Genomic DNA, 27,333 nt, shown 5'->3' with positions numbered 1-27,333 from the left:
GATATGTTCAGTTCCAGACCTGAAGGCTGACTGAGGGCCATCGTCTAGGGAGGGTCTCCCTGGTTTCTATGGAAACAGAAGACTGGCTTTCCCTACCCAGTAACAGTATCCACAGTGGCTTTCAAAAGTAACTGCTCCTGGAAAGTCCTTGCTACGGAGAGGAGCCCCGCCTCCTGGACTGCGCTGGTCCTTCCCTTTCTGTAGTTGTTGAGATGTTCTTATCTGTCACTAAAGACTCCAGGTTTCTACCTTTCCTCTCCCTCGTTTTTTCAAGCCACTGAAACTACAATGTAGCTTTGAGGGATGAGGCATCTGGGGGATACATTTTTTGGGCGTGTTTTTAAAGAAACATACTATCTATGTTTACCCAGCTCATGTTAAGAAATGAAATCAGACTACTAACTCACTCTCTCACTCTCTCACTCACTCACTCACTCACTGTCTCACTCACTCACTCACTCTCTCACTCATTCACTCACTCACTCACTCACAAAAAAAAAAAAAAGAAATGAAATCAACAACCATCTCCTATTAAACTCCTCGTAGATGTGGGCTTGTCCGGCACCCTCCTCTCTGTCCCTGCACCCATCCCTGGCCTCCTCGTAGTCGTCAAAACCCTGTCTATTGGGGCGCACACACGTTTCTTCTGCTTCATTTTCCCTTATAACAATGGTGACATTCAATATGTATCTCTGGAGGACTGACTAAGTTTGCTAAGCCTAGTGTTCTCTAGTTTTATCCACGTTTTGCGGTGTTTAAGAGAGTTGTTATTGTTTTCCTTGATGCATAATATTCCATAGTATGACTGGACTTGAGCTCCTTTGTCTATTCCTTTGTAATTGAGGTTTTGGGTTATTTTTGTGTTTTTGCTATTATGGAAATTTCTGCAATAAACTAGCTATATGTTTACATTTCTTTACAAACAATCTGATCACCTCCAGAGTACTCTCCCTTATACTTGATCCATTTGTCAAATTTGCGATTCCATTCTGGGAAACATTTTTCAAACTCATCTGCTTAGATGACTGACAGCACTTCCCTCATTTTTCCCTTCACCTCCTCTGCGTCTCAAATAGCTGTCCTTTCATGCTCCTTTTCATTCTCAGAAACAAAAAGAAGTTGCAGAGAGTGAGGTCAGGTGAGTAGGATGCATGGAGCAAGAGAAGCATGCTGTTTTTTGGACAAAAATTGGTGCGCGGAGATGGCTGAGTAAGCAGGTACATTGTTGTGGTGGCAAAACCAGGGCCCCAACTGTCACAAATCAGGCTTAAAAAATTTTTATTGGGGACCCATACAGCTCTTATCACAACCCATATATTCATCCATTGTATCAAGTACACTTGTTGCCATCATCATTTTCAAAACATTTTTCTTTCTACTTGAGCCCTTGGTATCTGCTCCTCATTTTTTTGTCCTCCCTCCACTACCATCCCTCCTTCACGAACCTTTGATTATTTATAAAGTATTATTTTTCATGACTTACGCTGACCAATGTCTCCCTTCACCCACTTTTCTGTTGCCCGTCCTCCAGGGAGGGGGTTATATGTATATCCTTGTAATGGGTTCCCCCCTTTTCCCCACCTCCCCTTCCCTTCCTGGTATTGCTACTCTCAATATTGGCCCTGAGGGGTTTATCTGTCCTGGATTCCCTGTGTTTCTAGCCTTTATCTGTACCCGTGTACATGCTCTCATCTAGCCAGAAGGTAGATTTGGGGTCATGATAGTGGAGCGGGGGGGAGGAAGAAGCATTCAAGAACTAGAGGAAAGTTGTGTGTTTCATCAGTGCTATACTGCACCTTCACCGGCTCCTGTCTTCCTTGTGACCCTTCTGTAAGGGGCTGTCCAACTGTCTACAGATGGACTTTGGGTCTCCACTCTGTCCTTCCCCTCATTCACATCAATATGATTTTTTGTATTGGGTCTTTGATGCCTGATACATGATCCCATTGACACTTCATGATCACACAGGCTGGTGTGCTTCCTCCATGTGGGCTTTGTTGCTTCTCAGCTAGATGGCTGCTTGTTCACCTTCACATCTTTAAGACCCTAGACGCTATATCTTTTGATAGTCAGGCTCTATCAGCTTTCTTCACCACATTTGCTTATGCACCCGCTTTGTCTTCAGCGACCGTGTCAGGAAGGTGAACATCATGGAATGCCAGTTTAATAGAACAAAGTGTTCTTGCATTGAGGGAGTACTTGAGTGGGGGCCCAATGTCCATCTGCTACCTTAATACTAAACCTATAAATATATTCACATAAATCTATTTCCCCATCCTCATATATCAATATATTTACATATGTACATGCCTGTATTTAGACCCCTATAAATGCCCTTTGCCTCCTAGCTTTTTCCTCTATTTCCTTTGACTTTCCTCTTGTTCCATTATCATGCTCAGTCTTCATTTGGGTTTCAGTAATTCTTTTTGGCTACATTACCCTTGATCACTCCCTACCAGGCCTCCTACAACCTTCTCACCACCAATTTGGATCACTTGTTCCCTTGTCCCTGGGTTTTTGTTTTTTTATGGCCAGAGTTTGATTATGTGATTAAGGAACAAGTTCTGCGCACTCTTCTCTGACATGAGCATAAATAACATTGAATAAATCATTGCATTTCATGAAAAGCCAAAAAAGAAAAGAAAGCCCTGGAGCACAGCTGGCCGCCGACACACAGGACACAGGGGCTCACCAGCAGTAGGAGCCCACGTGACAGCAGCTGGCCGTTGGTCATGCTGCTTGCTGTACAGTGAGGCACTGGCGACAGTCGGTGCTTTCCTGACTTTGTCGATCACCGGTTGTCCGAAGGAGACACAGCCTGTGAGTCACAGCCTGAGAACTGGAAGGGACCCGGGAGCTCACCCCTTTAACATGCAGCCACGACACAGGAAAGATGCGACGAGGGACCGGCTCTCTTGGCACAATTACTTCTCAAAGTGCTTCAGGCGTCTGGGGTGAGGATCGTTTTCTGAGAGTCCTTGGTGGTGGGACATTTCCACCTATTTATGACAGAACGTCACCCTCCCCCACGGTCCCTGCCAGAGATTGGCTTTCATTCTTCCTACCGAGATAGTCGGCTATGTAAAGTATCCAGGTTGATTCATGGGCTCTGAGGACCTTTTAACTCCTTCTCAAGAGTTAAAAGGAGCCAAGGCTCAAACGTAACAGGACTTATTTTCTTAAATGACCTGAGAAAGTGGGCTCCCAAGCAGTCCCAAGAGACTGGTCCCAAGAAAAGGTCCAAAGTATTTTCTGTCCTTTGGTTTGTTAACACCACTTCCTTTCCCTCCCCATCCCCCTCTCCCATGCCCCGCCCCTCCACCATCAGTCTGTTGCTTTCTCCTCCAGATTGTTCATCCAGCCTATCTCAGTTAGACACACCTGGAATCAGGCCTTTTTGTGGCACACTGTTACACAATCTTTTCAGCACCTCTAAATAAAAACTCCACTAACAGTCTGTTCTGGTGGAACTAACTCTAAAGGCACTACAATTTTTGTCCATTCAGGAAGCTGACAGACATCCAGAACAGGGTTTGTCATCAATTGACTTTTCAGCTTTTATGAAATGAGAACACCATTTGTACACTTGGGTTTTTCCTGTAGCGCTGTCCTTGTAAGCTGTGTTCAACATCACAACAGTTTCTGTAGCATTTTTCCTGAGAAGGAAACAAAATGTCACAGTCACACGCTGTTCTCTTAAATCAGCCATCACAAAAAATGAGGCTCGAGTGAAACTGCTTTTATGAAAAATTCACTGTGACCAGAGAGAACCTTCCCAGGTGATGTCACTGGGTATACTACCTTAGAGCCAGTGGCTGGATGCTCACCTAAAGGGAAAAATGCATACTGCGAAAGCTACTCTGCCTGGTGCAATTACTGTTTTGGGGGTACCCCTCACATGTCTGTTCCTGTTGTATTCTTGATTGCTTAAGGTAAACCATCCAAACCATTTTTTATTCATTAATATTCACAAATACACAGGGGCGGTTCTACCCTGTCCTGTAGGGTCGCTATGAGTCAGGATCAACACAATGGCACTGAGTTTGGTGTTTCTGAGTTTAATTGTGTGCAATGTAACAAGAACAACAGATCTGAAATCACAGTCACCAAACAACCCCCAGAGAGTGATCGTCTGCTTTCATTGGCTAATACGGCCCAAAGGACGGTCCTGGTCTGCCCATTGGGATGTCAGCAAAGGGGAGGTCGTGGAGGCTTGTGACCTTTATTATTCTTTTACATTTACATCTTCTAAAGCAGCGTCTAAAGGCAAAACATCAACACCGCCCAGAGCGCCAAATCCGCCATCTCCCCAGCTCCTCCTCCTCTGAGGAAGGAGCTCCTTCATGCACTAACGTGGACAGAGGCGGCTCTTGGACAGACAGGCTGCGGACAGCTTGTGCCACCCCCCTTCCCTGTCCCAGACATTTCAGGATCCCTCAACCTTGTTAAAAGACCCTCGGGACTTGCGGCACGCTTGCTGGCAGCCTTGTGGGTGAGCTGCGCTGGCTGTTGCTGTGGGCTGTGTGATTGTGGGGCGAGACCTGTGTGAGTGCGCTGGGCAGTCGCCTGCAGTCTCCAGATGTTGCCACGCAGCCTGGGCACATGCAGCGGGTTGGCAGTTGTAATCGAGAAGCAGAACCCCACTCCATCCCCCAATCCAAACTCCCTGCCACTGGGTCCATGCCGACTCCTAGTGGCCCTGTAGGACGGAGTTGAACTGCCCTGTGCCTTTCGGAGACTGTCACTATCGTTGGGAGTGGCCCTGGACCTCTTCATGGGAGTCCAAAGCCCTGTCTTTCCCCCACAAAGCTGCTGGTGGTTTCAAACTGCCAACCTTGTGGCTGGCAGCCCAGTGTCTGACCACTGCTCCAGCAGGGATCCCGGGGGAAGCAGAAGGGCCAGCGGAATCAGCCATCCTCCCTCAGGGCGTCTAGGCCCTGAGCACCGAGAGGAAAGCTCAGCTGTGAGATCAGGGGCCTGGCGGGTGCTTGGAGAATAGGAACGCGGGGAAGAAGTCCACCGGGAGAAGGGCTCGTCCAGTACATGTTTGATCTCGGAGCACGGGACCTCCTAATCCCCGGGCGGGCCAAGACATTCTAGGTACGTGGCGAACACGGCTCGGTTCATCTCCATGTCCGGTGTGAGAGTGCTTGTGACGTGATGAGCATCGCTTCCAGGTAAGGCTGCCCACGTGGAACTGTCCGCTAGTGTGGACGCTTCTGCATTTTCTTGAAGCGAGCTCTCCATTGGCCTCTTTTCCCACAATAGGGACAAGAGAAAGCCTGGCTGTGCTACAGAAAAAGCCCACCGCAGGGCAAGTTAAAATCGACCCTCGTTAACGTGCATGTGTTGGGTGGTCAGGCAGGCCTCCTTGCTCTCCAAACACTTTCGTAACAGCATGCACAAAGATCATAATTGGGGTCAGCTAAGCGCTTGTATCTAGGGCCTCAGAAATTTACTTTTCATCTGCCGCTCAGCGGCCAGCTACCTGTCGGGACATGCTGGTCCAGACTCTGGTGGCATGGCCCCTCCAGGGCTTTGGCTGCGTTGTCCCCCTCAGAGCCCAGGTGCTGTCCGACCAGCCAGCTGGCTGACCCCCACTATTCTCCTGGCCTTGGCTACCCATAGGCTTTCATTGACTGACTGGCTTTTGGAAGTAGATCACCAGGCCTCTCTTTCTAGTCTTAGTCTGAAAGTTCCACATCAAACTATTCAGTATGATTGTAGTCTTCTATAAGAATGAGCTTCATATAATAGAGCAATTATATAATGAGAAAACATCCCAGACTAGTCTGGATCAAGTCCATAAGTCCGATATTAGCCCATATATCCCATACTAGTCCATAGATTCCTCTTTAGACTCATGCAGCACATGCAATGATGCTGAATGCAGGAAGGTCACAGGCCAGTGGGTGGAAGGTTTTGTGCATCCAGTGGCAGTGGAAGCATCTCAGCACTGGCACGGGTCCCCACGTGTCTCCTCAAGCTCTGAGTGTCTCAACAGCAGGAAAGGGAAGGCAGGAAAAGAGTGCATGTCTCTCCTCCAGGGAGGAAGACAGAAGTTCCCAGAATCCTCAGGAGAAGGCCATGCCCATACAGAAGCCTGATCGGCTATGGCTTGATTGACAGGCTAGACTCCACCCCCTTGCTCAAATTGACAGGACATTATGTAACCACCACACTCCTACTGACCGACAAGGATTCAAACATATTATGCACTGAGCCACCACTGCCTGCTCCTGGAACACCCTCTGGGTGGAATCCGACTCTTAACAACCCCATGTCAGGTTTCTGAGCCGTCAGTCTTCACAGCAGAGGTCAGTCCCCTCTTTCCTCACGGAGCCACCTTGCGGCTAGCAGTCCCGACAAGCTGACCTGACATGCTAGACAGATGTGTTTCCATAAGTTGCTATTAATTTACAAGGTGTTGCTCAAATGTTATCTTGGCTGCACAACGTTCGTTAAATTGTGTTTTCATATCTTCAACCATTAAAATGAAGGCAATCTCTCTACTGAGCTGTAAGGATTAGATCATTTATACCCAGAATTCAAGAACCAAATCCAAACTGTTGTTTAGGCCACTCGACTCACAGCGACCTTAGGAGACAGAGCACACACACCTTGCTCCCTAGGTCTTCCAAGGCTGTGACTCTGAACGGGAGTGGAGCATCACATATTTCTCTCTCAGCGTGGATGGTGAGTTCAAATTGCCAGCATTTTTTGTTAGCAACCGTGATAGCTATATAATTTCATGTCAACTTGATAAATAGGTCTCAGGGTAGAATCTAGCCTGTCAATCAGGTCAAAGGCCAATTGATGACTCCCTGTGGGCGTGGCCTTCTCATGGGGGTTCTGGGCACTTCCTGTCTTTTGACCTGGCGGTGGGCCACCTTTCTCTCTGTTTCACCTTCCTGTTGACAAGCCACATGGAGCCATGCTGATGGCAGCCAGAGCCCTGGCGGTACGTCCACTGCCACTGGATCCACAGGACTTTGCACCCACCGGCCTGTGATCTTCCTGCATTTGGCATCATTGCCTGTGCTGCGTGAGTCAGAAGGATTTATGGAGTAGTATCGGACTATGGGCTAATATGGACTTAAGGACTTGATCTGGACTGAGCTGAAATGTTTTCTTAATATACAAATTCTCTCTTACACACATATGAATATCCCTGGATTTGTTTCTCTAGTCAACCCAGTCCAACACAGCAACCAAGCACTTTACCGCACCATATAGCAGGATACCAGGTGGTATAGTTAGTGGGCTAAATGTTGGATACATGTTCTGCGGTTCAAACCCACCAATTGCTACTTGGGAGAAAGGGCTTTCTGCTTCCATAGAGGTTGAAAAATCTTGGAAACCCAAAGGGGCAGCTCTACTTTGTCTTACAGGGTCGGTATGAGTCAGAATCGACCCGACGGCTTTGGTTTGTGGAGCCAGAGTTGAAGGATGGGCAGTCATCTGTAGAGCCAGGACTGCTGGGGAAGAGGCCAGCATGTGGGGGTGCCCTTCAGGGTGTGGCACTGCCTCAGAGGAGCTGCTCCCCACCTGTGGGAGGGGGTTTGCCTGACGCATTGCTTAGAGCCAGAGAGCCCTGCGGGGTCAGGGCTGGGAGGCACCCTAGACCTGGGGTGCTCACACTGTGTCAGCATGTGAGCTACTTATAAAATGATCAAGTCTCACAATGATCTACCAACTACAAAATGCAAAACATTTATTTTTATTAATTTATGTATTACATTTATTCATAAATGCATGGAGAATCCTTTGTATGTACAATGTATGTTTATGTACCTTGCATAACCGTATGAGTCCATATTGCACAACACAATACAATTCACTATGTACATTATATTTGTCATTACCTGAGTTTACTCTGATGACTTGCACTGAATGGAATGAGCCCAGGATGCACAGTCCGGACAGTAGCTGCTGACAGCCAGCCTCAAGCACACTTCCTAATGATCACCAGTCATGGTGGAACGGTACTTGGACTTAATGATCTTGATGTGGGAAAAGGCTGACTCACATCAATAAGCAGAGCCGAATCATGCTGTCAAGGAGGTAGCACATCTTCTCATGTTTGTGCACGTTCCCTCTGTGAGTAAGTTCCAGAACTGTTCGTGCGCTCTGGACTTCAGCTGAATGTCGGCTTGTAGCGTCAAAATCTCCCATTCCGAATGAAAGTGATACGTTTTTGTCTTCTTACTTGGTCCAGCTCCCCCACTCATTTTAATACCTTTTCTTACACTAAAGAGAAAAAAAACCAAGGTCTAAAACTTGGTGATAACTCTGCTTGTCAGTTTTGCCGCACTTAGCGCAGTTGTTTGCGCATGCGTTTGACACCTACGATCGCCTCTGATTGGCTGCGCTGTATATTAGTTAAGTGACGGGACTGATGATAGGCTTACGTCTATTTTTTTAAATGCCATGCGATCTACCCACACTCCATTTAAGATGGACTAGTAGATCGCGATCGATGTACGGAGCACCCTGCCCTGGACTATCTCTGGCTTCACCCCTGCTGGGACCTAAGTCTCAGACCCTTCTGCTGTTTGCTTGAAAATGATTGGCTGCCACCCCACCTCCTCTTAACGGGAGCCCCGCGTTGGACTAATGTATTCATTTGGTGGATCGTGGGTAGGCTTCCTTATGATTAGCCGCAGTTTTCCCTGTTGCTCTTTTCAGCAGTCCTACTCTGGAGGAGGGACGCTAGTGTCCATGCCGCTTCGTGAGGAGCCCTGGAGGCGCAGTGGGTCTCATGCTGGGCTGTTCGCTGCAAGGTCAGCAGTTTGAAACCACCAGTCCCTCCAAGGGAGAAAGATGGGGCTTTCCACGCCCGCACAGAGGAGCCCTGGTGGGTAGTGGTTATGTGTTGTGCTGCTAACTGCAAGGTCAGCAGTTCTAGACCACTCGCTTCTCTGAGGGGGAAACACAGACTTTTCTACGCCTGTCCAGGAGTAACCGTCTCAGAAACCCACAGGAGCAGTTCTTTCGGCCTTGCCTGCCCTATGGGGGTGTGACAAGTCAGACTTGGCCCCATGGTGGTGAGTAAAGAGTTACAGTCTCTGAAGCCCACAGGGGAAGTTCTGCCCTGTCTGATAGGATTGCTAGAGTCAGAATAGGCCCCATAGCACCGCGATATCACTTAGCAAGTGCCCAATAAACCCAAACCCAAGCCGCTGCCCTTGCGTCCATTCAGACTCATGGGATTTCTGAGACTGTGACTCTTCCCACGGGCAGGAAGTCTCACCTGCTGAGGAGCAGCTGGCGGGTGTAAACCTCCGGACCCACAGTGGTTAACTATGAGATTCTGTGATATGGGTAAGCACGGCTCTATCCAGAACAGAAGGGAGGTAGCTAAGTCAGACTGGGGAGCCGTGGTGGCTCACTGGTTAAGTGCCTGACAGCTAACCAAGAGGTTGAAAAGGTGAGCCCACCCGGGCTCCAGCGGAGAAAGTTGTGGTGAGCTGCAGACCACCGAGGAAGAGCTGCTCCGTGGCATGGGGTCTCTCTCTAGGGCAAAAATGAACTCAAGGGCGCCCAACCACACCCCAGACCGTGGGGGCAACAGTTAAGTGCTAGATGACCAGCCAGAAGCTTGGTGGCTTGACCTCCCCAAGGTGTCTCAGGAGATAGGCCTGGCAGTCTGCTTCCCGAAAGGTCATAGCCATTGAAACCTCTGTTGAGCACCATTATCCTTTGCACACAGGGAGTCGCCAAGAGTCCGAATCCACTCAACGGCAGGAACACGTCAGGCCAGGCCCATGGTTCTCAACCTTCCGAATGCCGCGACCCTTTCATACAATTCCTCGTCCTGTGGTCACCCCCCAACCATAAAATGATTTTCGTTGCTACTTCATCACTGTCATTTTGCCACTGTTATGAATCGGGCGACCCCTGTGAAAGGGGCCTTTGATCCCCAAAGGGGTCGAGACCCACAGGTTGGGAACTGATGGGCTAGGCAGTCAGGAAAGTTCCCCGTGGAGGCAACGGAGCAAAGTGTGGAAAATCAGTTGGCATGGTTGTTGGCAGGTGCTGGTGAATCCAAGTGCAGCTTCAGCATGAGCACAGGGATGTGTGGGCTACACAGTCTACCACCACGAAGTCATTAGGAATTCGCTTCACAGAAAAGGGGAAAAGGGTGTGTGAGGCAAAAGGAACAGCATGAGGATCCGTAGTTAGTTAAAGCCATTTAGAGCTTACATCAGGCGACATGCAAATATTAGTTTCTGTCAACTCTCCCTGTGCAGTGTTGGGACCCAGTCTCCCTTGTTGCATTTGAAAGCTATTTTGTCATCGCTTATCTCCCCCCAGGAGTGAGAGCTGAGAATTCCTTCCCTCACCCACGAATTGATTCAAACTTATAACGGCCCTATAGGACAAGGTAGACCTATTCTGTGGGTTTCTGAAGCTGGTCATATTTCCAGGAGCAGAAAGCCTCATCTTTCTCTCAAAGAGAGGATGCTGGGTTTGAACTTATGACCTGGATGTGTAACCCATTACACTGCCAGGGTTCTTTTTTTTTTTGAGAACAACTTCGGTTGTGTGTGGGAAACAGAACTGGGAAGAGAGTGTGTGAGGATAAACTATCAATGTTCATACATTAAGGAGTCTGGGAAGCCAGGGCTCCTGTGGAAGGAAACCTTCACGTTAGTGGGTTGGAGATGCGCCCCACTTCCCCTTCTCCTAAGTAAAATGCATTCCCTTCAATGTCCCCCATAATAATGCCAAATTTAAGTTGCTGTTTGCAGGCACCTGGTCACTGATTATGCTCTTGAAGGTCATCTCCTTCAATGCTGTCTGCCCTCAAAAGTAATCAGACCGTATTGTCTGTCGCACCCTAAGTAGGGCCCACTCCCTGCTGACAAGGCTAATGGATTGTTCTCCTGGAGAAGAGCTCAGAGACATCTAAGGTCCAGCCAGCTCAGAGACGGCCAAGGTTAGGCTGCTATCTTGATTCTGAAGCAGCCCATCTTGTTACATATGTTTCTTCCTGTCACATGTGTGTCTCCAGTGCCTCCCCTTCCTGTTGAGTGTGTACCCCTAGCTCGTCCCCCTCCTGTTCTGTGTATGCCTTCCTGTCACTGCGTGCTCACTGTGGCTTGCACGCCTGAGATTCCATCGGTCTGTGAGTCAGTCAAGCCCGGTCTTGTTCTGGTTCCGGTCACCATGGAAAGGGGAGCCCTTGCATGCTCATCTTGTCTGATGCCTCTTTCACTTACCGCTCCATTACACCAGCGCCCCTTGGACTCCTTCGGTTGCGGGGAGGCTGGTCCCCCATAGTTGTGTTCATTATTATGTCTTGAGTGGTACCTGAGTCCACATGAAGCAATGGTGTCTGTGCTGCTGGCCTCAGTCGGAGTCTCCCAGGACGCTGCCCATGCCCTTGGCTTCCCCGGTTGCCTCAGCTCCTCCCTGTGGGATCCAGCCCCGCAAGCGAATGGGTCCTTAGGAGCGGCCTGTGTGTGGAAGAAAAGGATGATAGACAGTGGGGCCCAGGGCTGACGTTGGAATCAAGAGAGCTAATGTGGTTTTCAATGGCTTTATATAACCTCGAGGCTCACAAGCCACCAGCAGGCACACACATACTAGAGTGGACAGGTAATAGAGTGAGTCAGCGGCTCACCCTGGTCAGTCCCTGAGCTCTCCCCGGGGAGTCATGTGTGACCAGTAGCTGGAGAAGTCAGAAGGGAGTCGGCAACAATGTGGGTGGGACGACAAGAGAATCGATTGCTCAGCAAGTCAGGTGGCCTCCAGGTGCAAGTGTGAGACCTCTTTTATGGTCGCACCTTGGCGAAGGGCTATCGGGGCGGGGGGGGGGGGGTTCAGTCCGGAGAAAGTGTATTTGACGGCATCTCTAGCTCAGAACTGTGGAGACCGTTCTGTAACCAGAGCCGGTCTTCCAAACTCGGTGGTTTATGAGCACAGATTAGGCCGCATGCATTCCCAGGTCCTCAGTGTCCCACACCCCCCCAGTTCCTACCTCACTCATCTCCAGCATCTAGGCCAGTGGTTCTCAACCTTCCTCATGCCACAACCCTTTCACACAGCTCCTCATGTGGTGGTGACCCCCCCCCCCAACCAGAACATTATTTTCATTGCTCCTTCATCACTGTCATTTTGCTACTGTCATGAATCATCATGTAAATACCTGATAGGCAGGATGTATTTTCATTGTCACAAATTGAACATAATTAAAGCATAGTGATTCATCACAACACAATATGTAATTATATATTGTGAAATGTTTATGTCTAATGACAAATAAATGAAATTTTGTCTTGAAGCATGGTGTAGCATGGGTAACAGTCTTCACGTCAGGTACTCATATGTGGGCATCTCTGCATGTGGGTGGACCCACCTGGAGACGATAGAGGAGCGGTGTCTCGGTTCCTAAGACCATTAGAAATATGTATTTTCCAATGGTCTTAGGCAACCCCTGTGAAAGAGTTGTTCGACCCCCAAAGGGGCCGTGACCCACAGGTTGAGAACCGCTGATCCAGGCCTTCAGACAGGCCATTCTGCCTTAAAGGTAGCACCTCACACTTGTGGGACCCTTTACTGCTCACGAGGCTCTTTCTGCACCTACTGTCCCGTGCGCCCCGGGATCAGGCATTCTCTAGCATAGGGGGTTGATTGACAAGTGCTTGTGCTCCACAGGGGCACTGCTCTGGGGGGCACCTGAGCAAGTGACCTTGAGGGGCAGGGTATCAGGGCATATGGGAATTTGCAGGTGCTGACAGGGCCTGGGGTGCATTCCCTGGGCAGGTGTCTGAGCAAGAGAGGAGGAAAAAGCCCAAGGACATCAGAGGCCAAGAAGTGAGTGGGGGAGGAGATGGCTGGGCTGGTCCTGGGGAGAGTAACGTCACTGAGAATGATGACAGGGACAGGATGGCAAGGAAGACTAGGTAGGAATCAGTGGTTAAAACTTCGGGGAGAGAAGCCACTGGGGGTGCTGTGAGCAGGGGGACCGGGTAGCTCAGGCAGGGGGTCTGAGCCTCCAGGAGTCACAGTTCTGGAGAGGCAGGGCTGAGATGGGAAGGGAGGAAGTCTGGGCTTCAGTGTGAGGACTGGGGGTAGGGAGGGAGGAATCAAGATGGCGGGAGGGAACACTGAGGCTCAGAGGAGGCAGGGAACTGTAGGGTTGGGGTTTGATTGGGACTTCCAGGGAAGTGTGATTCCCAGAAGTAGATGGGAGAGAAAGAGGGTTTGTGGTTTGGGTCAGGTCAGGAATGAGACTGCGGGGGTGGGGTGGGGGGTGGTTAACAGGTGGCCTTGGACTTTTTCCTAGTGGCCCTGCGTGCAAGCAGGAATGTGGTGATGGCGTTAATGTGCTTTAGTCGCTGCTGGCAGAGCTGGGATTTGGGATCGCAAGGGAGTTGTTCAGAGTTGATGTTGATTGAAGAAGGTTCACTGGAGAATCTGATCTCCCGTTGAATTACCAGTTGCCTTTGATTCTGACTCTCGGTTGAGTGAAGGGTGTTGGCGTAGAATCATGTTTTATAGGGGTTCACCAGCTGCCTTTTCAGAAGTGGATCTCCAGGCTTTTCTTTCGAGGTGCCACTGGGTGGACTCGGATATCAACCGCTAAACCTTCTGATTAGTAGCTGAGGGGCCATCCGGGACTCCCTGGATTGACGGACAAACTGTAAACTCACAGGTGCGGAGAAGACCGAATTCAAATGTACAAAGTGCTTTGTAGTTCTTTCCTGGCTCAGAAACCCTAAGGAGCAGCTCTGCTCTGTCCTATAGGGTCGCTGTGTAGGGAATCGACTTGATGGTCGTGGGGTTGGGTTAGTGGACGCGTGCCTTCTTGCAGCTCTGAGAGGTGGGCACTGTCCACACAGGGACCTGCTAGAGGCCACCGTCCTGGGGTGTGTCAACACTGAGATGAAAAGCCGTTCCACTCTATGCTATCTTTTTAAATGTATCTACTCGGCCAATGCATACTGATTTGCTAAAACAAAACAGAACACTCCCAACCTCCCGAAATCCCTACTATTTGCAGTCTACACTCGGGTGTTCTTAGCCTCTTCTGGGCCATGGTTTTAACACTGAGGCAATGAATGGTGTTTCCCAAAGGAGGCCGCCACACCTTCGCTGCTCTTGGGTTACATTGTAGCCAGTGGCACGGAGGCGGTCCCGGGTTGCCCACTGCTTGGGCAGGTTCTGAAACACTGCAGCGCGGAGAGCCTGGGGCTAAAGCAAACCCTGTGTGCTCGGTGGGTGTCAGCCGCGGAGGGCTGCGGCGGCACTGAGGGCTCATTACCACCCCTTTCATTGTGACCCCGAGCCCCAGGCGGCTTGGAAGCTTCTTTTGCCTCACGGGCACCATTCCAAAGGTCCTGGCTTGCGAAAACTGTTGGAGGGGAGGCCGAAGCTAGGAAAGAAGTGAAAGGCTTTCCCCTTGGGCTTAAAGGATCGAATCTCGGCGACTTTTCCAGCTGGAAGACCTGTTTAACAATGAAATAGCAGGGTTCGATTGGACGCCTTCCCCGGCGTGACGCCACCAGACTCCACCCTCTTCGGTCCCGGAGCCGATCCATCTGCGGAAAGGCCCATTTTCCCTTGTGGGGGGGGGAGTGCAGGCTTGCTTGAGCTCATGCACTGTTGTACACGAATAGACACAGTTTTGGAAACGCTTTCAATATGGCGACGCTTTGGTTTTTGGGTCGCGTCTGTTGGGCGCCGTGGAAGGGCACGAGCGACGAGCGCCAGGAAATTCTAAGTAACTCTCACCCCTCCGGGGACGGTAGCTGCGTCCTCCTCCGCGCCCGTCCCCGGGCCGAGGGCGGGGCGGCGACGCGCGGCGGGCGGGGCCGGAGTGTTCTAAACGCGCCCGGTGGGGGCGCCCGCGGGGGGCCCGGGGCTACCAGGGGAAGCGCCCCTCTTACATGTGTTTAAACGTCTAATAAAAAGTAGGGAAACACGTGTGCTGGCCGTCAGTCCTCAAGCTCTACGGAGGGGAGGGGCGGGTCCCGCCTTGGCGTCCCTCCGCGCGGTGGCCGCGTCTGTCTCGCGCCAGGTGGCCCGATCCGAGGGGCGGGAGCAGAGGCCGAGCGCGGCGGCTCCATGGCCCAGACCTGCGGCCCGCGGCTGGTGCTGCTGTTCAGCGGGAAGAGGAAATCCGGGAAGGACTACGTGACGGAGGCGCTGCAGAGCAGGTGACCCTGGGGCGGGGGGGGGCGGGGGGGCGGGGGGACGATCCCCGCGCCACGTGACCGGAGGGGAGGGTTCGGGCGTGCTGGAGGGGGCTGCTGGAGCGGAGGGCCGGGGGTGCAACTGCCAGCATCCCTCGAAGAGCCAAGGGGCCGCCCCTCGGAAGACCTTAACCTGTGGGTCGCTCCACGCTAGTGGTATTTTTCACCTTCACGCTTTCCTAAACCTCACCACAGTGTAGCTGTGACAGGTGAGGGTTTACCTATGACCACATGCCCAGAGCGACTAGTATGGGCCAGCCACCGTTCATACAGAGTCTCCTTTAATGCGCCTCCTCTCTGGTTAGTAAGTACCGCCACTGCAGAGGAGAAACTGAAGGGGTGAGAGAGAGAGATGGAAGCAGGTTTTCTGGGCGTGGGCTGGGAAAGCAGAGGGGCTGCGGGGAGTGGCGTGGGGGCTTCCTCGGGAAGGCCACTGTGGTGAGTTGGGGCATGGCAGAGGTGCTGAGAGTGTGTGGGAGAGCTTAGGGCAGAGGTTGCTCCCCAACTATTTCACCACTAAGAGTTCCACCTCCTCCTTCCTAAACTGCCTCTCTGTTTACCCCCAAATAGGAATCAGTAGTGGTTAGAAGCACAAACTCTAGAATCAGACTGCTTGAATTCAACTACTGTACCTCCACTCTTTTCGGGTGGAATCTTACACAGATTATCTACTCTGGGCTCCGTATTGCCCCTTATGAAACAGGAATAATAGCAGGTTGGCTGTAAGGATTAAATAATACGTCTGAAGGGTTTACAGCAGCTCTTAGTGTCCTGGGGAAAATGCAGGGAAGACACATTGTCTTTTATTATTTACTAATAACCAGTTTGACTACTTACAGTGTTGCCTTGCATTAGTCAGGCCTTCTTACCCAACTTCAGTTTCCTCATCTGGAAAATGGAAATGGGGATACTCATCAGGAGTTTTGGTGGTGCAGTGGTTAAACTCTGGACTGTTAGCTGTTTGAAACCACCAGCCGCTCTGCAGGAGAAAGATGAGTCACAGAAACCCACAGGGGCAGTTCTACTCTGTCCGTAGGGTCACCATGAGTTGGAATCGGGTGGCAGTGAGTTTTTTTTTAAATCACATGATGTTGGTGTTTAAATGCATCTGTGAGCATCTCAAGGGGACACTAAGGGTCATGTGTCTTACTCACTTTTGTTTCACTTGAGCCAATTCTGCTACTGTTTGCTGGTAAGTCAGCTCCAGCTGATGGTGAACTTATTCATAACAGAATGAGAATGAGGCCCAGTCTGTGTCATCCTATGCTTGAGTCCACTGTTGTGGCTATTATCCCAGTCTAGCTCACTGAGATGCAGCCCTGGTGGCGCCGTGGTTACGGGCTGCTATCTGACTACAAGGTCAGGAGTTCGAAACCACCAGGTGCTCCGTGGGAGAAAGATGAGGCAGGCTGCTTCCACGAAGATTTACCGCTTTGGAAACCCTATACAGATATGAGTTGGGATCAGTTCAGTGGTCATGGATTTAGATTTTGGACTTGAGTTTGATCCCAATTCCTGTGAGGGACACTAATCACAAATTGTTGTCCCCGTTTGATAAATTCAGTCAGGTCATCCAGTCGTTGCCCACACATAGCGAGCCTACAGGACAGGGTCGATGGCCCTGTGGGTTTCTGAGACTGTAACTCTTCACTGGTCTTTCTCCTGAGGAGCGAAGGTGCTTTCACATGGCTGACCTTGCGGTGAGCAGCCTAATGTGTAACCACTCTGCAACCAGGGCTCATTTGCTAGCTGAGGCAATGGCCAACACGGTCACTATGGGTCAGAATGGCCTCGATGGCAGTGACCTTGGTTTTGGCTTGAGCCCATCGAGAGTTCTCCATGCTTTTGCTGATCCTCGCCTTACAAGATAGGATGTCCTTTTGTTACAATTCCTCTTTCTTGATGATGTGTCCAGAGTGAGCCAAGTCTCACATCCAAGGAGCATGCTTTTTATGTCTTTTCAAGACTGATTGGTTTATCCTTCTGACAGTCCACAGTCTATCCAATAATCTTCACCAACACAGAATGTCAAGTGGATACATTCTTTTTTCGTTGTCTACCTTTTGATGCCCGTGAGACGATGGAAAAGACCATGGCTTGGGTCAGATACTACATTGTCATCAAAATGACATCCCTACTTTTTAACCCTTTGAAGAACTCTTTTGCCCGCTGTGATCAATGTGTCCTATTTGATTTCTTCTTGAGGGCTGCTTGCGTGGATGCTAACCCAGGTGGAATGCGCTCCGCTGTCTCCGTTTATCACGAAGCTGTGGGACACTTCTGTTGTGAGACTTTCTTTTTTTTACTGTTACGGTGCAATCCACATGGGAAGCTGTGATCTTTGACCATCAACAGTAGGTACTTCAAGTTGTCTTCATTTCCAGCAAGCAAGCTCGTGTCATCTGCATGTGGCAGGCAACTAATGGGTCTTCCTCCAGTCCTGATGCCCTGGCTCCTCTTCTCATGCAGCCTCTCAGAGGGGTTGCTCAGCGTGCTCAGGAAGGGCACAGGCAGCTGCTGTCCTTTCCAGTCCGGAGCCCTGCAGCGTCCCCTGGTTCTGTTCCAACGACTGCCTCTTGAGCCGTGCACGGCTTCTGCACAAGCATAATTAAGGTTCTTATTCTTTGCAACGTTATCAATAATTTATGATCCACATAGTCAAATACCTTAGTGCAATTGGTAAAATATCTTTCTGATGCTTTCTGCTTTTAAAAAAAAGTCATTTTATTGGGGGCTCTTCACAGCTCTTATTTTTGGAAAGATACATTTTAATTTATTGAGGTACAATTCACATAATATAAAATTCCCCATTTTAAACATTTTGAGGTATTCGATTTAGTAATACCTATATTGTACCACCATCACTGCTACCTAGTTCCAGCATCTTTTCTTTCTTTTTTAAAATCATTTTATTGGGAGCTCTTACAGCTCTTATTCCAGCCCATCCATCCATCCATTGTGTCGAGCACATTTGTACGTTTGTTGCCACCGTCATTTTCAAAACATTTCTTTCAACTTGAGCCCTTGGTTTCAGCTCATTTTTCCCTCCCTCATGAACCCTTGATAATTCATAAATTTTTATTATTTTTTGTCTGACACTGACCACTATCTCCCTTCACCCATTTTCCTGTTGTTTGTCTCCCTGGGGGTGGGGGGCTTATATGAAGGTCATTGTGATTGTTTTCCCCTTTCTCTCCGCACCTTCCCCCTACCCTCCTGGTATTGCTATTCTCTTGATTGATCCTGAGGGGTTTGTCTGTCCTGGATTCCCTGTGTTGCGAGCTCTTATCTGTACCAGTGTACATGCTCTAGTTTAGCTGGATTTGTAAGGTAGAATTGGGGTCATGATAGTGGGGGAGAGGAAGCATTAAAGAACTAGAGGAAAATTGTATATTTTGCCAGTGCTATACTGCACCCTAACTGGCTCATCTCTTCCTTGTGACCCTTCTGGGAGGGGATGTCCAGTTGTCTACAGATGGGCTCTGGCTCTCCACTCTGCACGCCCCCTCATTCACATTGATATGATTTTTTGTTTTGGGTCTTTGATGTCTGATACCTGATCCCATTGACACCTCATGATCACACAGGCTGGTGTGCTTCTTCTTTGTGGGCTTGGTTTCTTCTCAACGAGCTGGCCACTTGTTTATCGAAACCTTATGGCTCCGCCAGCCACTGCAGGTCCCTCCGTGTCCTTCAGGTTGGCCCTGCCCCAGCAGTGCTTCTCTAGTCCTGTGGCGCGGGCCTGCCTCCCTGTGAGGGAGGCTGTCTTCCAACCGTGTGTTGGGTAGTGTTCTGGCGTGAGCCATAAGGTTTCGGAGGACTGATGGTCAGAATTGGATTTCCAGGCCTCTAATCGGTGGTGGTCTGGAAGCTCCACTGAAACTGCCCACTTAGGTGACCTGTAGTAACACACCAGCCACACAGTATGATAGACGGACAGGCTGATGGTATCTCCAGAGATCCACTGCCGTGAGTCCGGTCCGTTCAGTCTGACTCCACGGGCAGTTTCCGCGGAGGCGGATCGTTAGGAGAGCAGATATAGCCTCCTGTCTCCCACGGAGCGGCTGGGTTTGCGCTGCCGCCTAGCATTGAACCGTCCAATGCTTCCCCGATGGTGCCACCGGGCTCCTAATGGAGTACCCAAAACATGGTAGGCCGAGCACATGATGGACTGACCGAGTGACTTCTTTGCCTTATAGTGACCAGGCCAGTTGAGGCTGAAATGTCTCTGGCGGCGGGAGGCCTCGTTCAGGGCGCTGCAGTAACACAGTGCAGCCACACTGCCTCCAGCATGGATGGTCCCCCTCCATTAGAATTTTAGTCCTGATGACCTGTTTCACCTGCGAGACGCTTCAGCGCTCTTTCCCACTCACTTGAGTTTCGCAGGGGAGTGCTTAGTGTTGCTTTCGGATAAGCGGTAGACTGGTAACTGCAAGGTTGGTAATTTGAACCCACCAGCCGCTCCTTGGGAGAAAGATGAGGCTGGCTGCTTCCTTGAAGATTGACATCCTTGGAAGCTCTAGGTAGGGCCACCAAGAGTCTCGATTGACTCGATGGTAATGGGGTTCGATTTTGGATTTGAGTCTCATCATCATCCTGTGAGGAAGGCCAATCAGAAATCCAGGACCAGGAGTGGGAGTAGCGATACCAGAGGGTGGGGTGGGGGTGGGAAGTAGGGTGAAGGTGGGGAGAGGAGGGAAGGAAGGGGGAATCGAGCACAATGATTGACCCATAACCACACACACACATCCCCTCCAGGGGACAAACAACAGAAACCATGGGGGAAGGAAAATAGCAGTCAGTGTAAGATATGAAAATAATAATAATAACAATTTATCAAGGGGTCACAAGGGGGGAGGGAGGGAAAAAAGAGGAGCTGACAGCAAGGGCTCAATAGAAAGTAAGTGTCTAGAAAATAATGAGGACAACCTATGTACAAATATACTTGATACAATTGATGTGTGGATTGTTATGAGAGCTGTAAGAGTCCCCAAAATTTGAAAAATAAGAAATTGCTATCCCCATTTGATAAACCCCCTCCCTGCCCTTGAGTTAATACCCACTCACAGCAGCCCCACAGGCCAGGGTAGAACTGCCCCTGTGGCTGTCCAAGACTGTCACTCTGTCCGGAGTAGAAAGCCTCATTTTTCTCCCAGGAGCTGACAGTGGTTTTGAACAGCTGACCTGTGGTTGGCAGCCCAGTGAGTAACCACTACATGTCTGAGGCAACCAGCCTCCAACAACTGAAGGGCCAGAAGGTACAAATGTATGGTGATATCATATAAAGATGATAGTAAAGTCATAGAAGCTAAGCAAGATGGGAGAGAGAGTAAAACAGAGGAGACAGACACAGTTACCGTGGCATGCTCACCTCAGCCCCTCTTGACGGTCCATGTGGAACTGGGAGAAGTGAGAGAGAACCTTTACTATCATGGGACATTTATAGGTAGACATAAGTCCTGCATAGTCAGCAATTACGTGCATCACAAGGTGGGTGGAATCTACATTAAGGTCCCTGAGCTCACAGGTGAGGAAACCTAGTACCTGCATTGGAGGAAGGTGCAAGGGAGGTTGGGTGTCTCAGCAGGAAGAGAGAGCAAAAGGGTGTCTGCTTCCATAGGGAGACCGAATCAACCCTGTGCTCACTTTACGGCAGCCTAGCTGTTAGGGGAGAATCTGTGGGAGTGATATTTAAAGCAGGATCATGCACTTGGACTTCACCTCTCACGTATCAAAGTGGAGGCTCTCCTACCGTGGAGTACCAGCTTTCCAGATTCCCTCTGTGATCAGTTAGGGACTCTAGTCCTCGTCATATTTCCCTCCGCGTGAGTTTCACACAACTACACTATCCACCAGGGCTCCACGTGGCAGGTGAGCCCGAGGGAGTCACGCAGACACCAGGAGCAGAAACGGCCTCAGCAGGCGCTTCCAGGCTCCAGGGCTGGGCGGCAGAGCTCCTGGCTCACTGGGTCCTGGTCTCCCCATTTCAGACTCGGTGCCAGCGTCTGTGCCATCCTCCGGCTCTCCGGGCCCCTCAAGGAGCAGTATGCTCAGGTAGGTGGTGACTCGGGGGCCTGCTGGGTCGGTGGGCATTTTCAGCTGCTGTCCCTGGTCTCAGTTCTGGTCTGCCCACCACAGTGTTTAAGAAAGGTTTGAGGTGGCAGCTGCTGACATGGTGTGATTGGAAAGACCAGCACACATCCACTTAACTAAAAATGTGACATCTCATGGACCAACCTCTGCCTGCCAAGCTGGCGGGCCAGCCACCGCCCTGGGAAATGTAGTCACATAGGTTGTCAAGATCAATGTGAAATACAAAAAAGACAAGCAGCAGCAGCAGCAAGAACGGAAAAACGAGATGTGCAACAGTGTGCATAAAAGTACCTTTGTATATGAAAAGGGGAAACTGACATTTGCTCTCCAAATACTGGTGGGGTGGGCAGGTTATGGAAACCTGGTTATGGAAACCGTGCCTCCTGGTGGCCAGAGTGGGGAAGTGCTTGGAAGGAAAGCAGAGGGTGTTCCAACGTTGGTGGTCTCCAGGGAAGGGCTAGAGGCTGGGGGTGAGAAAGGAGAGATTTTTCATTGCACCTGCAGGTGGATCTCTCGAATTTTAAAGCAGGTGAATGGTTCAAATCCCTCCCCCCACCTCCTGTAAGTACATATGTATTCTTCCGATTGTACCTTAGAGCCTTATTTCTTGGAAAGGGATCCAGAGGCAAGCAAGAGCAGCTTCCCACACAGGGAGGAGTCTTCTCACTTGTGAACCTGTCTTTGGCCTCCCCTGGGCCCTGCAGGAGCTCTGGCCAGCACAGAAGCCAGGCTCTCTTTGTTGGCCCTGCTCAGCTGGTTTGAGGCCGGCCTTCCTGGGTCGGTCCCGCCCTGCCTCTGGGAAGAGTTCCCTTGTCCCCGGCCCCCTCTGGGTTTTCTCCCACCAGCAGGCCCGTCTGTTGGAGTCTGAGGGGCTCATGGTGGTCAGTAGGTTGGTGGTTTTCAAATATTATTAATGGGAACTTCTTCCAAATGCCTCAGTGCCTGGTGTCCAGTGAACGATGTAGGAGCTGCTCTGATTGGGGAGTCAGGGGAGGAGAGGCTGGTCAGCTTTCCAGTGGGCCTGGGTCCATTTCAGGATCACCAAGGCTCCTAGAAGCAGTTGGAGACCACAGTCAACTTCCACAGGCCCCGGGGTGGAGTCACTCCATCCTCTGGGAAGGGGAGGACCGAGAAGTTTGTTCAGAAGCCCCTCCCCCGCCCCCTCCCACTCCCATTAAAAACCCAAGGCAAGTCAAAGGACATACCAACTCACAGTGGGAAATACACCTGACAAGCAGACCCCGATGTCCTGCTCCTCCTCAGTGGTCCAGAGGATCCTGACAGCAGTTTACCCAGACAGCTGGCTGCCGCCCTCGATAGGGGTATACATAGAGGCTTGAGGGGCTGCATCACCCTGCCCCCCTCCCCCCATTTTTCAGATGCAGAAACCAAGCACCCGAGGACAGACTATCTGCTGCAGTGTTCTAGGGGCGCCAGACTCTGAACTGGTGATGGTTTCTGAAGCTCCTGGGAGGGACCTCCCCACTTGTCAGTGTCTCTGGAGAATGGAGACTGGGTCTGGGAGCGGTCCTCCAGGGTGGCTAGAGAGGCCCCTTGCCCCCTTACTGCCTAAGGAGCCCCCTGGAGGTGGGAGGGCCAGGCTGACCAGGCTCTTTGCTGGTGCAGCAAAGGTGCCAGGCATTGGGGTGTGTGGGGTGAGGGTAGGGGTGAGGGAGAGAGGAGAGAGGCAGGGGAGTGAAGCCTCCCAGGCTTTCTTGGGGGGGGGTGACAGAGGGGCAGTGGGAGGGCTCAGAGTGCATTGTTTCCAGATTTCCCACTTCAGTGGTGGACCGAGCCCGTGCCCAAGGGATGCAGACTAATTTCAGGATTAGTTTAAGCCAGGGATAATTGGGAAGGCAGGACAGAAAAGCACAGCATACATTTCAAAGACAAACAAGGATCTCTGGATGGTCCTAGCCCTTCCTCCGCTGGAGGGTGATGGAGACTCTCCTCTCTAGGGCTTTCTCCCTCACAGGGCTCTGCCCTGGCCGCTGGGGTCCGGGCTGGGGGGTCAGGGGTGGGGGGAGACAGAGGGGATGCCGAGGGGTAGAGGGCCTGGGGACAGCGGTGTCTGCTTTGGGCAGGAGCACGGCCTGGACTTCCAGAGACTCCTGGACGCCAGCACCTACAAGGAGGCCTACCGCAAGGACATGATCCGCTGGGGCGAGGAGAAGCGCCAGGCCGACCCCGGCTTCTTCTGCAGGAAGGTTGTGGAGGGCGTCGCCCAGCCTGTCTGGGTAAGAGGACCGGATGGCAGCTGGGAAAGACCCCCCTGGGCTGCCCATGGCTCCCTCCCTCACTTCTCATGGCTCCCTCCAGCTCAGCCTGACTACCGTCTCCTCCAGGAAGCCTTCCCTGATAGCGGGGCTCTCAAGCCATGCTCCTGGAGGTGCTCCCATAGCACCCGCCCTGGGCCTTCCCCCCCTTCATCCTGGGAGGCAATGGTGACTGATCTTACTTGTGATAGAGGCCCTGGTGGCATAGTGGGTTACACCACCAGGTCAGCAGTTCAAATCCACCAGTTGCTGCTCAGGAGAAAGACAAGATTTTCTGCTCCGGGAAAGAGTTACCATCTCAGAAACCCAGAGAGGCAGTTCTGTCCTGTCCTGTGGGGTCCTGATGAGCCAGGAATGACTTGATGACAGTGAGTCTGACATGGGGGATTGTGGCTCCAGGTTCTGGGGACACACCAGTGCCTGAATGGGATTCAGGCTCTGCCCCCCAGGGAGCCTCCTTCACAGCTGGGGCGGGCTGGCGGAGAAGAGCATGAAGTCAATGAGCAGAGAGGGGGTCAGCCTGCCAGTAGCTGCTGAGTCCATGACTTCTGATGGCCAGTGTGTGCGTCTGTGTCTGAGAAGGCGTGGCGTCAGGCTTTCGATGGCCATGCCCTTTTGGGGGTCAGTCGCTTGACTCTGCTCCGCTCACCTTGCGGAAAGTCAGTAGCTGAGTGCTGACCTGTCTGCCCACTCAGAGACTTGGGTTATGCTGGGTGGAGACACACTCAGGAGCCAAGGAAGGAGGTGAGAGGAGGGCTGGGGAGGGCTTGCTGCCCACTGAGATGAGCGGCCAGGCCTCGTATGTAGGTAAGGGGCTGAGTGAGCTGTCGGCGGCAGCACTGATGATGTGCTCACTGGTTGATGAACCTGTCCTGTTGAGCGATTCTGGTATCCGGTTCGGTTCCAGGGGCCCGGCATTTAGCGGTGTCTGAGACAAAATCCCTGTCCTCAGGGAGCTGGTGCCAGTGGGACAGGCAGACAAAAACCAATATGAAGTATTGATGATTTGGGGGAGTGCTTCGTGCTAAGATGAAACGAGCCAGGTAGGGGGACGGAGAGGGACAGATGGGGTGGGAGCCAGCGTAGTCAGGGAAGGCCTCCTTGAGGAGGTGATGTGTCATCCGAGACAGTCCTGAAGTGGGGAGCCTAGCTGGGGGTGATCCAGGCACAGGGCCAAGGCCACTGGAGGGGGTGTGGTGAGTGCCTTGGAGACACAGCAGGGGCCCAGGCGGCTGCAACTGGAATGAGTGGCTTGAGGCTGGGCCCCAGGGGGATGCTGGGCGGGATCTGGGGTGCCTCATCAGTTAGGGGAAGAGCTTTCAGAGTGATGGGAAACCTCTGAGAGGCTTAGAGCAGAGGAGGATGGGTCACACGGACTGGAGTTCAAAATGGTGCTGGGAGCTGAGGCCCATGATTATGGTCTCAGTTTACCCATGTGTAAAAGAGGGGGTTGCATTGGCCGGTAGGGACCCAAAGCCTGCAGCCTCTTCTCGAGCACAGTGAGGACTGACGCTATTCTAGAACTGTCCTGGGTCGACAGTGGAGGCCAAGAAGTAGCTGCACTGACCTGACCGGGTGCTGCCTGGAGGGGGTTGGCCTGCCAGGGTGGGCTACCCTGCCCCTGGGTTCCTGCTGCTTTAGGGCACTGGGGCTGCCCCTCCCCTCCCACCATGTCCTGTTGGTCACTGCCTGTGTTTCTCCTATAGCTGGTGAGCGACACCCGGCGCCCGTCGGACATCCAGTGGTTCCGGGAGGTCTACGGGGCAGTGACGCAGACGGTGCGCGTGATGGCCTCCGAGCAGAGCCGGCAGCAGCGCGGCTGGGTCTTCACACAGGGTGAGCCGAGAGTCACCTTGACCCCCAGGGGGCTCAGAGCCCAGCACTGATGCTCTGGGGCCCTGCCCTCACCCTGGACCGCCTGGGTGGGTGGGAGCTGAAGGTGGGTTATGAACCAGAATCTGAGGCGTGCTAGACCTGGGGGATGGCGGGGCTGTGGGCCCCTTCCCTGGGCTCCTGGGCTTCTCTGGCAGGCTGTCTGGCCGGGACCTGCGTCCTTGGCCCTTTACCTCTTCTTTCCAGCCTGGCATGGCTGGGGTGGTGAGAGAGCAGCCCTGGCAGGCAGGCAGGCTGGCAGGCATCCCTCCCTGTTTTATACACAGTGGTGGTGGGGGCAGCCTTGGCAGGGCAGGGCCAGGATCTGCTCTGCGGGTGGTCCAGAGGCACAGCCCCGCCTCCTTGCTGACCTGGGAGAGTAGCGGGCCCCGCCTCTAGCAGCCTCACTAACCACCCAGCAACGTCTCAGGTGGGCGCTGCTCGGACGGGGTCCATTGCTGGATGGAAGGCTGAGTCCGTTTTGCAGGACCACTGAGTGCGGGCGTGGCCTTCCCGGGATGTCCTGTCCTCTGCTCTCAACTACTGCAGTACTGCTTTCCCCAGGAACAGGCTCAGCTTTAGCAGTAGGAATGGTCAGGATCAGCTCCCCGGGAGATGAGCCACGATGTGCCCTTTTGGGTCCACTGTGGTCTTGGATGGCCTAGTCTGCCCTCTCTTGGGAGCCCTGCTTGCAGAGTGGTTACGGCTTGGGCTGCTAACCTCAAGGTGTACGGTTCGAAACCGCCAGCCACCCAGAGAAAGGCGGGTGTTCTGCTCCTGGACAGAGTGGTGGTTTGGAGCTCCCCCTGCCCCCCAGGGCCATTCTATTTTGCCCTGTAGTTGGAACGGACTTGATGGCCCTGGGGAGAGGCTCCCTCTGTCCCGTGTGTGCTCTCATGCCGAGCAGGCGTCGGTGGAGCTTCCAGACTAAGACAGACTGGGAAGGCGGGCCTGGGGGCCTGCGTCTGAGAAGCCAGGCAGTGTGAGCCTTCCGGACCCCAGGGGTCCGGGCCTGCTGTGCAGGGGGTCACTGTGCCAGGGCACCAACTCAGGTAACAATGATCGGACTTCTTAGGACCTTCTGGGGCTCAGGTGACCACTGAACCTGCCACCAAAATGTCTCAGGGGGCGGGGACTGCCCTGGGGTGGGGTGGACGTTGGCGCTGGATACAGGGAGGGGTTGCTGGTTTGGGTGTGTTGGGAAGGACGGGCTTGACCTCGCCCTGCCTCCTCCACAGGAGTGGACGACGCCGAGTCAGAATGCGGCCTGGACGACTTTGGAGACTTCGACTGGGTCATCGAGAACCACGACGAGGAGCAGCGCCTCGAGGGGCAGCTGCAGAACCTGCTGGCCTTCGTCCACTCCAGACTCTAGTCGCCAGGCTCCCTGCCCGGCCCTGCCCATCCCGCGGCTGCCTGCTGGACACGGGGGTGCTGATGCTGGCCCAGAGGGCTCCAGTCTAGGTTTCTGGGGCCTGGCACGTGCCAACTAAGTCCGGAGCCCTCTCTTCTCATGGAGAGGACAGCCCTGCCTATTCAGCAGGGGGCCTGGAGGGAAATGGAGGGTGAGCTGGCCGTGCTGGAAGCAGAAACAGCCCCGTCTTCATGGGTGCTAGACCTGAACTTGGCCTGCGGAGGCCTGCGGTGGTGGCCTGGTTTTTCCTGGATGGGTTCAGCCCCTTTCCTGGGGCGAGAGCCCGGGACTCCCCGGTGTGGGTGTTAATAAACCTTCAAGGAGCCCGTGCCCAGAGCTCTCATTTTCCAGGTCCCAGCCTGGCCCGTCGTGCACAGGGCTCCTGTGCCTACCTCCTGCCTGGGCTTGATGTCCCTGGCAGAGGCTGACCCTTTACTGTGCTGGGGGGTGGCCAGACCTGCTGTGTTGAGGGTGG

General features: G+C 52.3%; 1 protein-coding gene across 3 annotated transcripts; it reads left to right on the top strand.

Moving 5' to 3' along the window:
• Positions 1-14,832: 14,832 nt before the first annotated feature.
• PMVK (phosphomevalonate kinase) lies at positions 14,833-27,187 on the top strand. 3 transcript variants are annotated; one of them, XM_075562560.1, is made up of 5 exons: positions 14,833-15,167; positions 21,194-21,257; positions 23,381-23,533; positions 25,279-25,408; positions 26,683-27,187. In XM_075562560.1, exons 1-5 carry the CDS (start codon positions 15,076-15,078, stop codon positions 26,817-26,819), a joined length of 576 nt encoding a protein of 191 aa, XP_075418675.1. In that variant the 5' UTR covers positions 14,833-15,075; the 3' UTR covers positions 26,820-27,187. The 3 variants fall into 3 exon arrangements, with proteins under 3 accessions (XP_075418675.1, XP_075418689.1, XP_075418681.1); XM_075562574.1 differs by lacking the exon at positions 14,833-15,167 and adding an exon at positions 15,301-15,412; XM_075562566.1 differs by lacking the exon at positions 14,833-15,167 and adding an exon at positions 15,482-15,503.
• The last annotated feature ends 146 nt before the right edge of the window (positions 27,188-27,333 follow it).

Source organism: Tenrec ecaudatus, chromosome 1 (genome assembly GCF_050624435.1).
Source record: "Tenrec ecaudatus isolate mTenEca1 chromosome 1, mTenEca1.hap1, whole genome shotgun sequence".
Lineage (NCBI taxonomy): Eukaryota > Metazoa > Chordata > Mammalia > Afrosoricida > Tenrecidae > Tenrec > Tenrec ecaudatus.
Note: the sequence above shows the minus strand (reverse complement) of the source record. Positions and strands in the feature narration are given on the sequence as shown.

Bases quoted from the DNA above. Each gene is read 5' to 3' on its own strand.
- PMVK (XM_075562560.1), top strand. From the start codon at position 15,076: ATGGCCCAGACCTGCGGCCCGCGGCTGGTGCTGCTGTTCAGCGGGAAG. The intron at 15,168-21,193 runs GTGACCCTGGGG...TCCCCATTTCAG, and splicing joins ACGGAGGCGCTGCAGAGCAG to ACTCGGTGCCAGCGTCTGTG. The intron at 23,534-25,278 runs GTAAGAGGACCG...TTTCTCCTATAG, and splicing joins GCGTCGCCCAGCCTGTCTGG to CTGGTGAGCGACACCCGGCG.